This window comes from Eriocheir sinensis, chromosome 9 (genome assembly GCF_024679095.1).
Source record: "Eriocheir sinensis breed Jianghai 21 chromosome 9, ASM2467909v1, whole genome shotgun sequence".
Classification (NCBI taxonomy): Eukaryota; Metazoa; Arthropoda; class Malacostraca; order Decapoda; family Varunidae; genus Eriocheir; species Eriocheir sinensis.
The window spans coordinates 1,428,443-1,445,105 of NC_066517.1; the positions used below are offsets into that span (position 1 = coordinate 1,428,443).

Here is a 16,663-nt window from a genome sequence, read left to right on the forward strand (position 1 = left end):
CAAACCCATCCCAAAAGCTGCCCAAAGTCCAAGGTGGTGGTGGGCAGATGTTTTTACACCCAATGTGTCGATGCAGCAGATGTAAGTTCACCCGTCCAGTTGGGCGGGTAAACCGTGGACCTGGCAACCCTGAGGAGCACACAACAGCTGTATGTGATGGAGCCTTCCCATCACTTTGTGGAATTTTCCATTTGTGAAGTGTAATGTTAGCAGTCAAAAAACTTTCGGATTTCGGAATTTCGGATAAAGGATTCTCAACCTGTACTACTACTACTACTACTACTACTACTACTACTACTACTACTACTACTACTACTACTATCACTACCACTACACTACCATGATAATCATAAGTACTATAATCATACAGTAAATAAATAAGTCCTGAATCCTCTTATAAACATTTCAGAGCATGTACCTCAACTACGGGGAGATCGGGCAGACCATCAAGGACCTTATGGAAGAGTACCAGAAGCGCCTCTCCAAGCAGCAGAAGGTGGAGAGCATCAGCGACATGAAGCACTTTGTGGAGAGCTACCCGCAGTTCAAGGTGGGTAAGGGTGGGTGGGAGCACCCGCGGCAAGCTCGCTCCTACTCTGTTCTGTCGTTTATTGATGTTGTTGTTGTTGTTGTTGTTGTTGTTGTGCTTCCTTTTTTTTTCTTCTTCATGTTCATCTTCTTTTTCTTCTTGTTCTTGTTCTTTTCTTATTTCTTTTTGTTCTCTTCTTTTTCTTGTTCTTTTTCATCTTCTCTTTTTTTTTATTTTCTTCTTCTTCTTCTTCTTTTCTACTTTTTCTACTTCTTTTCTACTTTTTTTACATCTTTTTCTTGTTTTTCCTTTTTATACTTTTCCCTTCTTTTCCTTTTTTTCTCCTTGTATTTTCTTTTCTTTTTCTACTTCGTCTTCTTTTTCTTTCTTCTTCTTCATGTATCTCAACAATAACAATGTAATAATAATAATAATAATAATAATAATAATAATAATAATAATAATAATAATAATAATAATAATAATAATAATAATAATAATAATAATAATAATAATAAACCTCCTCCTCGCAGAAAATGTCGGGCACCGTTAGCAAGCATGTGACTGTGGTGGGGGAGCTGTCGCGTCTCGTCGGCAGCCACACCCTGCTGGCCATCTCAGAGTGTCAGCAGGAACTTGTGTGCGGCTCGGACCACTCGGCCAACCTACAGGTGAGGCCACAGCAGCACACCGGCGGCTTGTAGTAGTCTGGTGGTGTCTCTGGTTGTCTCCTTTCGTTCTTATGTATGTCCACTTTTGTTATTTTTGTTCCCATTCTTCTTCCTCTTTTCAACTTGGTTACAGACTGCATGACTTACTGTTTCTTCCTCTTCCTCTTCTTCTTTATCTGATTGTGTTCTTGTTCTTGTTCTCATCCCTATGCTGTCCTAAGTTACTGATGCAAAAGTTAGTTGAATAAGCTGTATATCACTTGTTCTCTCGTCCCTTCTGAACTTCCTTAATCCACATGACTTTCTGCTCAAGCTCATCTCTCTGCTGTCCAAAGTTCCTGATGCAAAAGTTAGTTAAATAAGCACTATACAGTATCACTTTTTCCTTTCATATATCCTTGTTCTCTCATCACTTCTCAACTTTCTTAATCCACATGACTTTCTGCTCAAGCTCATCTCTCTGCTGTCCAAGGTCCTGATGCTAAAGTTAATTATTATAAGTATTGTCTTGTAGCCTCTGGTAGTCTTGTGGTCTCCTTGTGCCCTTACGAATGGCCACCTTTGCTATTTTTGTGTTTCTCCTTATTTTTCTTCTGAACTTGCTTACTAACTACATGACTTTCTACTTAACCTCACCTCTATGCTGTCACAATGAACAAAATTTCTAGAACACAATATAATTACAGAAAAACAGTGTGGCTTTAGACAAGGGCGTTCATGTGTAACAAACTTATTAAGCTTTTACTCGAGAGTGACGGACATAACACAAGAGAGGTAGACTGCGTGTATTTGAACTTGAAGAAGGCTTTCGACAAAGTTCCACATACAAGACTATTATGGAAGCTGGAAAATAGAGGAGGATTAAAAGGGAAAATAAAAAAACTGGATGGAAAGTTACTTAAAGGGAAGAGAAATGAGAACAGTGGTAAAGGACATGAAATCAGAATGGAGAAATGTAGATAGTGGGGTGCCTCAAGGATCGGTACTGGCACCAATACTTTTCCTAGTATATATAAATGATATGCCGGAGAGAGTAAATAGTTACATGAGCTTGTTTGCAGGTGATATGAAATTGCTGAGACACATAAGAAATAGTAAAGACTGAAATTCTGCAAGAGGACCTAAATAAGATTTGGGATTGGAGTAAGAAATGGGAGATGGAGTTTAATGTGAAGAAATGTCATGTAATGGAAATGGAAAAGAGTGAAGGGAGACCAAAGTGGACATATAGAATGGGAGATGGAGAACTATTAACCCCTTCGCGCCGGATGTTCAAAAAGCCCGCCTGGCTGATATACGGCGTGCTCGGCCGTGCGCGGTGGCGTGCGGGAAACCTGAGCCGGCATGTATCTGCTTGTCGCCTCCGTATATTATGCTGCTGAAAGCCCTCATTACATGTATCCCGTATTTGCAAAGCAGCATACACGACGAGTCAACATATACCTGCTATGCATAATATAAATTGCGTCAACGCGAAATAAAATAAAAAAAGCGAAATAAAGAAAGGGGAGAAAGGGGCAAGGGGGAAAGAAATAGAGAAAGCAGATGATTGTGTAGAGGAGGAAGAATGTCGAGAAATTATCAGCGAGAGAGAGAGAGAGAGAGAGAGAGAGAGAGAGAGAGAGAGAGAGACAGCCAATGAGACTTCCTAATTTTAGACACAAGGCGGGAAGAAGGCGGTGCATACTGTAGCTCATTTTTTGTGATTGGTGGGAACAAGGATGGTGGGAGGAGCAATAGGATTTCAAGGACAGCATACGGCGTCTTTACTTAGTAACCAACACAAAGTACGGGACAACTCAATACAAGAAGAAACAATAGAAATATGACGCCTACGTAGGCGTCATCGTATATGCTACTGGGGCTTCATGACGCCTACGTAGGCGTTATCGTATTGAAAGGGTTAAAAGTTCAAGAAGAGAGAGATCTGGGAGTGAAAATACAATATAATCAACAGTCTGAGTCATGTAAATAGGATATTTGGAGATACGTATGGAATGTTAAAAAATATAGGAATAGCATTCCACTACATGGATAAAGATATGATGAAAAAGATGATTACCACTATGATTAGACCAAAGTTGGAATATGCGGAAACTGTGTGGTCTCCCCATAAGAAGAAACACGTGAAAAAACTAGAAAGAATACAAAGGATGGCAACGAAGATGGCTCCAGAACTGGAGGGATTGTCATATGAAGAAAGGCTAAAGGACATGGACCTGCCAACATTGGAACAAAGAAGAGAAAGGGGAGACCTAATACAAATTTATAAATTATGGAATAAAATGGAAGAAGTAGATAACGAGGAGTTGCTTCTAAGAGAAGGAATAAACACCAGCAACACACGAGGACACAGTAAAAAATTGAGAAAAAGAAGGTGCTTGAGAGACAAAAAAATATAGCTCCCCGCAAAGAAACATAGAGGTTTAGAGCAGACTAAGTGAGGATGTAGTATCAGCAAAGAGTGTGCAGAACTTTAAGGAAAAATTGGACAGATACAGATATGGAGACGGGACCACACGAGTGTAAGCCCTGGGCCTGTAAAATTACAACTAGGTAAATGCAAGTTCCTGATGCCATTACGACTATTTCCCAAGGCCACAGAGAAGATTAACCGGGTTTCCATGGCTGGTGTTCCCATTCAAGGTGCAGAAGTCGGGTAAAACTATCACTGGGATCACAAAACAGTTTACGTACAGCTAAGCAACTTCCACGAGAGGCTTTTCAAACAAGCATACTGAGGCGATGATACATTGTTATGCTTATTTTCCTTCTGTTTTATTCTGCCTTCACTTGTTCTTGTGTTCATACAGCTGTGGATTGTTTTACTTTGCTTCATTTCTCTTGTTACCAATTTATTTATTTATTCATGTATTTTTTTATGTGTGTGTTGATCTATTTAATTGTTGTTGCTTTATCTCTTTATTCTTTATTATTCTATTTCTTTCTGATTTTTATACATTCTCTCATTCTTATTATTGTGTTGTGCCCGCAGAGGATCAGGCAGCTGGTGACGGATCCGAGGGTGCGGGAGGTGGACGCCGCAATCCTGGTGATGCTGTACGCCCTGCGGCACGAGGGTCACCCCAACACCGACCTCAAGGGGCTGGTGTCTGCGCTCAACAAGAGGAACGTCAGTGACCGGTACCTCAAGGTGGGCACTGAAAACACTTGTATGTACAGTAATATCTCGGGTTACAAGTGCCTTAGTTTACGAGGGTTTTGATTTATGAGCAAAATTTTTTCATTAACCCGGTAGCAGCGGGGATCATGTTTCTTAACGGTCCCTCCAAGTGAGAAAAATGAGAAAACATCACCCCTCACACAAACCATTTCATAATATATATCAAAGCATTTGTGATCAGATTATTTTAGGGGGTTTATATCATAGCACAAATTTGTCCCGTCGCTGCTACACGGTAAAGGCACAAATTTGGCCCATCACTGCTACACGGTAAAGCCACAAATTTGGCCCATCGCTGCTACACGGTAAAGCCACAAATTTGGCCCATCGCTGCTACATGGTAAAGCCACAAATTTGGCCCGTCGCTGCTACATGGTAAAGCCACAAATTTGGCCCATCGCTGCTACACGGTAAAGCCACAAATTTGGCCTGTCGCTGCTACATGGTAAAGCCACAAATTTGGCCCGTCGCTGCTACATGGTAAAGCCACAAATTTGGCCCATCGCTGCTACACGGTAAAGCCACAAATTTGGCCTGTCGCTGCTACACGGTAAAGCCACAAATTTGGCCCGTCGCTGCTACACGGTAAAGCCACAAATTTGGCCCGTCGCTGCTACATGGTAAAGCCACAACTTTGGCCCGTCGCTGCTACACGGTAAAGCCACAAATTTGGCCCGTCGCTGCTACACGGTAAAGGCACAAATTTGGCCCGTCGCTGCTACCGGGTTAAAGATGCCTTGGTTTATGAGCGGTGACTTGGTGTATAAGCATCCTGTTTGTACAAGTAAAAGATGCGAGTGTGGGTTCCCTTTGTTCGCTGCAAGACGAGAGCGCTTACAGCTGAAAACAATGGGGATGGGGTCTCAGGCTGGTGTCACGGTGACCTTTTTCCTCCAACTGCTTTGGTGGTAGATGGAACCGGCATCTCCAACTTTTCTGGGTTTGCGTCACACACGATCAAGGTCGGTTGCCCGTATGCACAGTGTAAACAAACCAGTCACCCTGTATCCACACGGCACTGTTTGCAAAAGTAAGGGCTGTTGTGGCTTGTGCTGCTGTTACTCAAATTATGGACTTATTGCTACAGTTAACCCGGTAGCAGCGGGGATCATGTTTCTTAATGGTCCCTCTAAGCAAGAAAAATGAGAAAAAATCATCCCTCACACAAACCATTTCATAATATACATCAAAGCATTTGTGATCAGATTATGTATCGTCTATTTTGGGGGGTTTATATCATGGCACAAATTTGGCCCGTCGCTGCTACACGTAAAGCCACAAATTTAGCCCGTCGCTGCTGCCGGGTTAAATGGAAGGAAGAAGTGGTTGTGGGTAGGATCATGGCTTCAAAGATGGGAGGCTAGGAGTGTTTACCCAAACCAACAACTTGCTCCCGGTTGGGCATAAGGGCAACCGCTGTTTCTCCATGGTCCAACGGTTGGAAGAAAATGCCTCGTGTGACACTGCCTTCAGTCTGCATCGTACACTCGCAGAGGCAGCACCCGTGCGCTCGTGTCCACTTATGTTTGTGCTCTAGTGTGCCATCTTTGTGTGTTCGGCACTATATTATTACTATATTATTTATATATTATACTATGTTATTTGTATTATTTATATTCATATTTGTATACTGTATATATTATTCATCATTGCAATTTGTTAGTAAAATTGCTTTTATACTGTATAAAATAACATTGAAATTATTTTTGTTAATATTTTTGGGGATATGGGACACATTAATGGGATTCACATTAATTCAAATGGGCAAATTCATTTTGGTTTGTGTTTTTTTGTTTTTGACCAAAATTCTGGAACGAATTGAACTCATAAACCGAGGTATGCCTCATCATCATCATCATTTCATCGACGCCTGCTCCTAGGAGCTCCCACCAGAGGATGGCCACGGCAGAAGAGCTTCCATCTTTCTCTATCAAGACACTCCCTCCTTGCCTGCTCATAGTGTCTCAAAGATCTTTACCCCCTCTCCTTAACATACTCTTGCACCCTATCCCTCCATTTCACTGGAGGTTGTCCTCTAGCATTCCCTCCATCTCACTCACATACTCCCTTCTGGTCATCTTACTCTCCTCCATTCGCTCCATGTGGCCAAACCACTTTAAAGTCTGTTGCTTCACTTCTTCCACCACTCCACACTTCTTCCCTTCACCCCCGTGTCACATTCCAGGTATGCCTGTACTTCTTTAATGCTTTTTAGGACATCTTTTTCAGAAGAGGAAGCAGCCCAAGGCATTTACAGTGTTGCCATAATCCAGTTCATGGTTTACAATCTTGCCATAATCCTGTTCATGGTTCACAGTCTTGCCATAATCCAGTTCATGGTTTACAGTGTTGCCATAATCCAGTTCATGGTTCACAGTGTTGCCATAATCCAGTTCATGGTTTACAGTGTTGCCATAATCCAGTTCATGGTTTACAGTCTTGCCATAATCCAGTTCATGGTTCACAGTGTTGCCATAATCCAGTTCATGGTTTACAGTGTTGCCATAATCCAGTTCATGGTTTACAGTGTTGCCATAATCCAGTTCATGGTTCACAGTCTTGCCATAATCCAGTTCATGGTTTACAGTGTTGCCATAATCCAGTTCATGGTTTACAGTGTTGCCATAATCCAGTTCATGGTTTACAGTGTTGCCATAATCCAGTTCATGGTTCACAGTGTTGCCATAATCCAGTTCATGGTTCACAGTCTTGCCATAACAGTAATAAAGGGACTAACAGCCACTCTCTCCCTCCCTCCCTCCACAGCTGTTGTCGTCCCTCATGGAGTTTGGGGGGGCCAGGGCGCGGCAGAGTGACCTGTTTGGCACCCAGCTCCCCCAGGACGTCTCGGCTATTAGGAAACGCTTCTTTAAGGTACGGACCACCACCCGCTTGTGTTTGTTACCTTAGTGATTGTTTTGTTATCATGTTTATTTTGTTTTATTCTTTTACTGTTTTTAGTGTTTTACTGTTCCTTCTTTTTTTGTGTGTTCATTCATATATGCTTCCTTACTATTGAGACTTCTATACAACAAAGTGAGGTCATTCTTTGTTGATTTATACCGTAAGGTGCTGGCAGTCATGTGTTTGATAATACCCTAAACTTAACCTAACCTAATCTTACAAAACCTCAAACAGTTACTATAGGTCTTCACTCTGAAAATTCATATAAGCCTCCTTATTAATGAGACTTTCTTTACAACAAAGTGAGGTCATTCTTTGATGATTTATACCATGACGTGCTGGCAATCATGTGTTTGAAGATATCCTAAATCTAACCTAACCTAACAAAACCCCAAACAGCTATTATAAGTCTAGACTCAGAAAATTCATATTGCTTCCTTACTAATGAAACTTTCCATACAACAAAGTGAGGTCATTTTTTGTTGATTTACACCATGAGGTGCTGGCAATCATGTGTTTGAAGATACCCTAAACTTAACCTAACCTAACAAATCCCCAAACAGCTACTATAGGTCTTGACTCAGAAAATTCATATATGTCTCCTTACTAATGAGACTTTCTGTACCACTAAGTGTGGTAATTTTTTGTTGATTTATACCATAAGATGCAGGCTATCATAATGTTCGAAGATACCCAAAACTTAACCTAATCAAACCTAACAAAACTCCAAACAGTTCCTATAGGTCATGACTCAGAAAATTCATATATACTTCCTTACTAATGAGACATTATATAAACAAAGTAAGTAATTCTTTGTTGATTTATACCATAAGTTGCTGACTATCATGTGTTTGAAGATACCCTACCTAACCTAACCTAACTTAACAAAACCCCAAACAGTTACTCTAGGTCTTGACTCAGAAAATTCATATATGCTTCCTTACTAATGAGACATTTTATACAACAAAGTGAGGTAATTCTATGTTTATTTATACTATAAGGTGCAGGCTATCATGTGTTTGAAGATACCCTAAACTTAACCTAACCTAACAAAGCCCCAAATAGTTACTATAGGTCTTGACTCAGAAAATTCATATATGCTTTTTACTAATGAGACTTTCGATACAATAAAGTGAGGTCATTCTGTGTTGATTTATACCATAAGGTGCAGGCAATCATGTGTTTGAAGATACCCTAAAATTAACCTAACCTAACCTAATAAAACCCCAAACAGTTACTATAGGTCTTGACTCAGAAAATTCATATATACTTCCTTATCAATGTGACTTTCTATACAACAAAGTGAGGTCATTCTTTGTTGACTTATACCATAAGGTGCTTGTTAACATGTGTTTGATGACATCCTAAACCTAACCTAACTTAACAAAACCCCAAACAGTTACTATAGGTCTTGATTCAGAAAATTCATATATGCTTCCTTACTAATGAGACATTCTGTACAACAAAGTGTGGTCATTCTTTGTTGATTTATACCATAAGGTGCTGGCTATCATGTGTTTGAAGATACCCTCTAACCTAACTAAACTCCAAACAGTTACTTTAGGTTTTGACTTGGAAAATTCATATATGCTTCCTTACTAATGAGACTTTCCATACAACAGAGTGAGGTAATTCTTTGTTAATTTATACCATAAGGTGCTGGCTATCATGTGTTTGAAGACACTCTAAACTTAACCTAACCTAACAAAATCACAAAGTTACCATGCATCTTTACTCCGAAAAATCATTCAAGAAGAGGTTAGATAAAGCCATGGATGATGAGGTAAGGTGGGGTTGAGTGTACAGGAGCTGCCTTGTATAGGCCAACCGGCCTCTTGCAGACTCCTTACGTTCTTATGTCCTTACGTTCTTATATGTCTTTACTCACAAAAACTCATCTATGCTTCCTTATTTATGAGACTTTCTGTCTAACACAGTGAAGACTTTCTTTGCTAATTTATGCTATAGGTTTCTGGATATCATGTGTTTGAAAATTTTGTTAACTTAACCTAACCTTACAAAACCTTGAACAGTACCCATACACCTTGGCTCAGAAAAATCATCTATGCTTCTTTACTAATGGGACTTTCTGTATAACACAGTGAAGGCTTTCTTTGTTAATATATGCTGTTAATGTCTGGATATCATGTGTTTGAAAGTTCCTTAAACTTAACCAATTGGATATGCAATTTTTGTTGCTTAAAACTTTTTAGTTATATTAACCAAAATTGGTTTGTTGATTAATACAAATATTTGCATGAAAAATTTGAAAATTCCTGAAAATTCTCAGGCACTGAAAATTCTAGGAAACTTTCCCTGGAAAGTTTTTATTTTTCTGTGAACTTTCCCATCCTTGCAACTTCACATTTGATTTAATATAATTTCACTTAGGTTTAGGATAGAGCACCTATTCTGCACCATAGGGTTTGTGTGGTCTGAATGTCTGTGTAAACATGTAAACCTATGTAAATATCCCCCCCTCCAGGGCCTGAAGGGTGTGGACAACGTGTACACCCAGCACAAGCCGCTGCTGCTGGAGACACTGGAGGACCTCATGCGGGGGCGGCTGAGGGAGGGAGCCTTCCCCTTCTGTGGCAACTCACCCTCACAGATGACGGCCAGCAGGTGTGTGGGTGTGGGGTGAGGGGAAAGGAGAATGTGTGTAATTCACCTCTTGGTCTGCTGCGGGTCTCTCTCGAGACAGCCAGCCATTCCCCTACGTAAGAGCACAGAGCTTAGTGACCGATCTTTGGGTAGGACTGAGACCACTCACACACAACACACCGCGACCACAACTCCTCACCTTACGTCGTGTACTTACTCACTGCTGGGTGAACAGGGGCTACACGTGAAAGAAGATAAACCCAACTTATCTTCACCCGGCCAGGGAATTAAACCCCAGTCCTTCTGGTTGTGAAGCAGAAGCTCTATCCACTGTGCTACTGGGCTGTATGTGTGCGTCTGTGAGGAGGTGGGGATGGAAGAAGAGAGAGAGAAACAAAGAAGAAGGGGAATGAGAGATGGGAGAGAGAGAAGGGGGGGATGTGTTGGAGGGGAAGGAGGGATATAGGTGTGTGTGTGTGTGTGGAGGGGACAAAGTGTAAATATGTGTGTGTGTGGGGGGGGGGGGGGGGGAGATGTGTGTATTTACCTATTTGTATTTACTTATTTGTAGTTTCCAGGGCCTGAGCTAAGCTGGGTTAGTCCTGTCTCCTTGTCTATATTATCCAAGCTCTCCTTCACTCGCTGGACACTTCCCACCTCCACAGTCTCCTTTAGACCGTTCCACTCATCCACACTTCTGTCTGGGGAACTCTACTTCTTTTTATCCTTCAGACATATCCCCTTTTCAGCTTCTTAGTGTGTTCTCTCAGCCCTCTAACCTAACCTTCCTACCTTATCAGACATATCCCTTTTTCAGCTTCTTAGTGTGTCCTCTCAGCCCTCTAACCTAACCTTCCTACCTTATCAGACATATCCCCTTTTTCAGCTTCTTACTGTGTTCTCTCAGCCCTCTAACCTAACCTTCCTACCTTATCAGACATGTCCCCTTTTTCAGCTTCTTAGTGTGTTCTCTCAGCCCTCTAACCTAACCTTCCTACCTTATCAGACATGTCCCCTTTTTCAGCTTCTTACTGTGTTCTCTCAGCCCTCTAACCTAACCTTCCTACCTTATCAGACATGTCCCCTTTTTCAGCTTCTTACTGTGTTCTCTCAGCCCTCTAACCTAACCTTCCTACCTTATCAGACATGTCCCCTTTTTCAGCTTCTTACTGTGTTCTCTCAGCCCTCTAACCTAACCTTCCTACCTTATCAGACATATCCCCTTTTTCAGCTTCTTACTGTGTCCTCTCAGCCCTCTAACCTAACCTTCCTACCTTATCAGACATATCCCCTTTTTCAGCTTCTTACTGTGTCCTCTCAGCCCTCTAACCTAACCTACCTACCTTATCAGACATATCCCCTTTTTCAGCTTCTTAGTGTGTCCTCTCAGCCCTCTAACCTAACCTACCTACCTTATCAGACATATCCCCTTTTTCAGCTTCTTAGTGTGTCCTCTCAGCCCTCTAACCTAACCTACCTACCTTATCAGACATGTCCCCTTTTTCAGCTTCTTAGTGTGTCCTCTCAGCCACCTAACCTAACCTTCCTACCTTATCAGACATATCCCCTTTTTCAGCTTCTTAGTGTGTCCTCTCAGCCCTCTAACCTAACCTACCTACCTTATCAGACATGTCCCCTTCTTCAGCTTCTTACTGTGTCCTCCCAGCCCTCTAACCTAACCTTCCTACCTTATCAGACATATCCCCTTTTTCAGCTTTTGTCCTCTCAGCCACCTAACCTAACCTTCCTACCTTATCAGACATATCCCCTTTTTCAGCTTCTTACTGTGTCCTCTCAGCCCTCTAACTTAACCTTCCTACCTTATCAGACATATCCCCTTTTTCAGCTTCTTACTGTGTCCTCTGAGCCACCTAACCTAACCTACCTACCTTACTCCTTCCTCTTCTCTCTCCCTCTCTACCTCACTTCATCCCTACTAACGTCAGCTACCTTATCTAACCAAACCTAACCCAACTTATTCACCTTACTCACTCCTTCCTCTTCGCTCTACCTCACTTCATCCCTCCTCGCCTCAGCTACCCTATCTAATTAGCCAAACCTAACCTAACCTATCTACCTTGCTTACTCCTCCCTTTACTCTCTACCTCACTTCATCCCTCCTTCCCTCCTAACCTCAGCTACCTTATCTAACCAAACCTAACCTAATCCACAAACCTCCTCCTCTTGCCTGGCTCCTAAAATTACCTTCCTCCTCAGTCCAGGTGGAAAAGTTTGGGTGACTGTAATTAAATCGTGAGTGTTTTTATCCCCTTACTGTGTCCTCTCAGCCACCCCTCCTCCCCTCTGTCACAATCAGGTCACTTCTATACAGTTTGTCCAGTCCACTAGTAAATTTCTAAAGCTGTTAAGCCTTCCGTTCATCTCCTCTCGTGTGTGGGTCGCTGGGTTAGTGGCAGGAAAGGAAAGGGCAAGGGGAGTGTGAATGTGTGTGTGTGTGTGTGTGTGTGTGTGTGTGTGTGTGTGTGTGTGTGTGTGTATTTACCTAGTTGTATTTACCTGGTTGTAATTTTACAGGGCCTGGGCTTACACTCGTGTGGTCCCGTCTCCGTATCTATAATTATCCAACTTTTCCTTGAATCTTTGCACACTCTTTGCCAATACTATTTCTTCACTGAGTCTGTTCCAAACCTCTATATTTCTTTGTGGGAAGCTATATTTCTTTATGTCTCTTGAGCATCTTCCCTTCCTCAACTTTTTACTATGTCCTCTAGTATTCTTGCTGGAAGGTTCTTCTTTTAGTAGCAATTTCTTGTTATTTACTTCTTCCATTTTACTCAATAGCTTATATATTTGTATTAGGTCTCCTCTTTCTCTTCTTTGTTCCAGTGTTGGCAAGTCCATTTCCTTTAGTCTCTCTTCATATGTCAGTCCCTCCAGTTCTGGAACCATTTTTGTTGCCATCCTCTGTATTCTTTCTAGTTTTATTATGTGTTTCTTCATATGTGGAGACCACACTGTTTCCGCGTATTCTAGTTTAGGTCTGATCATAGTAGTTATTAATTTTTTCATCATTTCTTTGTCCATGTAGTGGAATGCTATACCTATATTTCTCACCATGTTATACGCATCACCGAAGATCCGATTTATATGACTTTCTGGTTGCATATAATCTTGCAGGTCTCTCTCTTCATTTACTTTCTTTAATATTTCACCATCTCCCATTTTATATGTCCATTTTGGTCTTTCTACACTTTTACCCATTTCCATAACATGACATTTCCTCACGTTGAATTTCATCTCCCATTTCTGACACCATTTCCAAATCTTGTCTAGGTCCTCTTGCAGCTCCTTGCAGTCTTCACTGTTTCTTATCTGTCTTTGCAGTTTAGCATCATCTGCGAACAGGCTCATGTAGCTGTTTATTCCCTCTGGCATATCATTAATAATATAGACTAGGAAGAGTACTGGTGTGTGTGTGTGTGTGTGTGTGTGTGTGTAGGGGGAAGGAGGGATGTGTGTATTTACCTATTTGTATTTACTTGTAGTTTCCAGGGCCTGAGCTAAGCTGGGATAGTCCTGTCTCCTTGTCTATATTGTCCAAGCTCTCCTTCACTCGCTGGACACTTCCCACCTCCACAGTCTCCTCCTTTAGACCGTTCCACTCATCCACACTTCTGTCTGGGGAACTCTACTTCTTTTTATCCTTCAGACATATCCCTTTTTCAGCTTCTTACTGTGTCCTCTCAGCCCTCTAACCTAACCTACCTTATCAGACATGTCTCCTTTTTCAGCTTCTTACTGTGTCCTCTCAGCCACCTAACCTAACCTCCCTACCTTATCAGACATATCCCTTTTTCAGCTTCTTACTGTGTCCTCTCAGCCCTCTAACCTAACCTACCTACCTTATCAGACATATCCCCTTTTTCAGCTTCTTACTGTGTCCTCTCAGCCCTCTAACCTAACCTACCTACCTTATCAGACATATCCCTTTTTCAGCTTCTTAGTGTGTCCTCTCAGCCCTCTAACCTAACCTACCTACCTTATCAGACATATCCCTTTTTCAGCTTCTTACTGTGTCCTCTCAGCCCTCTAACCTAACCTACCTACCTTATCAGACATGTCTCCTTTTTCAGCTTCTTACTGTGTCCTCTCAGCTGTCTAACCTAACCTTCCTACCTTATCAGACATGTCCCCTTTTTCAGCTTCTTAGTGTGTTCTCTCAGCCCTCTAACCTTCCTACCTTATCAGACATGTCCCCTTTTTCAGCTTCTTACTGTGTCCTCTCAGCTGTCTAACCTAACCTTCCTACCTTATCAGACATGTCCCCTTTTTCAGCTTCTTACTGTGTCCTCTCAGCCCTCTAACCTAACCTACCTACCTTATCAGACATGTCCCCTTTTTCAGCTTCTTAGTGTGTCCTCTCAGCCACCTAACCTAACCTTCCTACCTTATCAGACATATCCCCTTTTTCAGCTTCTTAGTGTGTCCTCTCAGCCACCTAACCTAACCTACCTACCTTATCAGACATATCCCCTTTTTCAGCTTCTTACTGTGTCCTCTCAGCTGTCTAACCTAACCTTCCTACCTTATCAGACATGTCCCCTTTTTCAGCTTCTTAGTGTGTCCTCTCAGCCACCTAACCTAACCTTCCTACCTTATCAGACATATCCCCTTTTTCAGCTTCTTACTGTGTCCTCTCAGCTGTCTAACCTAACCTTCCTACCTTATCAGACATGTCCCCTTTTTCAGCTTCTTAGTGTGTCCTCTCAGCCCTCTAACCTAACCTACCTACCTTATCAGACATATCCCCTTTTTCAGCTTCTTAGTGTGTCCTCTCAGCCCTCTAACCTAACCTACCTACCTTATCAGACATGTCCCCTTTTTCAGCTTCTTAGTGTGTCCTCTCAGCCACCTAACCTAACCTTCCTACCTTATCAGACATATCCCCTTTTTCAGCTTCTTAGTGTGTCCTCTCAGCCCTCTAACCTAACCTACCTACCTTATCAGACATGTCCCCTTCTTCAGCTTCTTACTGTGTCCTCCCAGCCCTCTAACCTAACCTTCCTACCTTATCAGACATATCCCCTTTTTCAGCTTTTGTCCTCTCAGCCACCTAACCTAACCTTCCTACCTTATCAGACATATCCCCTTTTTCAGCTTCTTACTGTGTCCTCTCAGCCCTCTAACTTAACCTTCCTACCTTATCAGACATATCCCCTTTTTCAGCTTCTTACTGTGTCCTCTGAGCCACCTAACCTAACCTACCTACCTTACTCCTTCCTCTTCTCTCTCCCTCTCTACCTCACTTCATCCCTACTAACGTCAGCTACCTTATCTAACCAAACCTAACCCAACTTATTCACCTTACTCACTCCTTCCTCTTCGCACTACCTCACTTCATCCTCCTCCTCAGCTACCCTATCTAATTAGCCAAACCTAACCTAACCTATCTACCTTGCTTACTCCTCCCTTTACTCTCTCCCTCTCTACCTCACTTCATCCCTCCTTCCCTCCTAACCTCAGCTACCTTATCTAACCAAACCTAACCTAATCCACAAACCTCCTCCTCTTGCCTGGCTCCTAAAATTACCTTCCTCCTCAGTCCAGGTGGAAAAGTTTGGGTGACTGTAATTAAATCGTGAGTGTTTTTATCCCCTTACTGTGTCCTCTCAGCCACCCCTCCTCCCCTCTGTCACAATCAGGTCACTTCTATACAGTTTGTCCAGTCCACTAGTAAATTTCTAAAGCTGTTAAGCCTTCCGTTCATCTCCTCTCGTGTGTGGGTCGCTGGGTTAGTGGCAGGAAAGGAAAGGGCAAGGGGAGTGTGAATGTGTGTGTGTGTGTGTGTGTGTGTGTGTGTGTGTGTGTGTGTATTTACCTAGTTGTATTTACCTGGTTGTAATTTTACAGGGCCTGGGCTTACACTCGTGTGGTCCCGTCTCCGTATCTATAATTATCCAACTTTTCCTTGAATCTTTGCACACTCTTTGCCAATACTATTTCTTCACTGAGTCTGTTCCAAACCTCTATATTTCTTTGTGGGAAGCTATATTTCTTTATGTCTCTTGAGCATCTTCCCTTCCTCAACTTTTTACTATGTCCTCTAGTATTCTTGCTGGAAGGTTCTTCTTTTAGTAGCAATTTCTTGTTATTTACTTCTTCCATTTTACTCAATAGCTTATATATTTGTATTAGGTCTCCTCTTTCTCTTCTTTGTTCCAGTGTTGGCAAGTCCATTTCCTTTAGTCTCTCTTCATATGTCAGTCCCTCCAGTTCTGGAACCATTTTTGTTGCCATCCTCTGTATTCTTTCTAGTTTTATTATGTGTTTCTTCATATGTGGAGACCACACTGTTTCCGCGTATTCTAGTTTAGGTCTGATCATAGTAGTTATTAATTTTTTCATCATTTCTTTGTCCATGTAGTGGAATGCTATACCTATATTTCTCACCATGTTATACGTATCACCGAAGATCCGATTTATATGACTTTCTGGTTGCATATAATCTTGCATTATTACTTCCAGGTCTCTCTCTTCATTTACTTTCTTTAATATTTCACCATCTCCCATTTTATATGTCCATTTTGGTCTTTCTACACTTTTTCCCATTTCCATTACATGACATTTCCTCACGTTGAATTTCATCTCCCATTTCTGACACCATTTCCAAATCTTGTCTAGGTCCTCTTGCAGCTCCTTGCAGTCTTCACTGTTTCTTATCTGTCTTTGCAGTTTAGCATCATCTGCGAACAGGCTCATGTAGCTGTTTATTCCCTCTGGCATATCATTAATAATATAGACTAGGAAGAG

General features: G+C 41.8%; 1 protein-coding gene across 2 annotated transcripts in view; it reads left to right on the forward strand.

Annotated features, from left to right (window-relative positions):
- Nucleotides 1–16,663, forward strand: part of LOC126995816 (vacuolar protein sorting-associated protein 45-like) — a 34,800-nt gene that overhangs the window by 13,698 nt on the left and 4,439 nt on the right. For both annotated transcript variants that reach the window (XR_007750731.1, XM_050855668.1), the window contains exons 8-12: nt 410–550; nt 1,063–1,200; nt 4,196–4,354; nt 7,151–7,258; nt 9,774–9,913. Coding sequence is in view for 1 of the 2 variants with exons in the window: in XM_050855668.1 (XP_050711625.1) it covers nt 410–550; nt 1,063–1,200; nt 4,196–4,354; nt 7,151–7,258; nt 9,774–9,913 (686 nt within the window). In the remaining variant the exon portion in view is untranslated. The remainder of the gene's footprint in view (nt 1–409; nt 551–1,062; nt 1,201–4,195; nt 4,355–7,150; nt 7,259–9,773; nt 9,914–16,663) is intronic.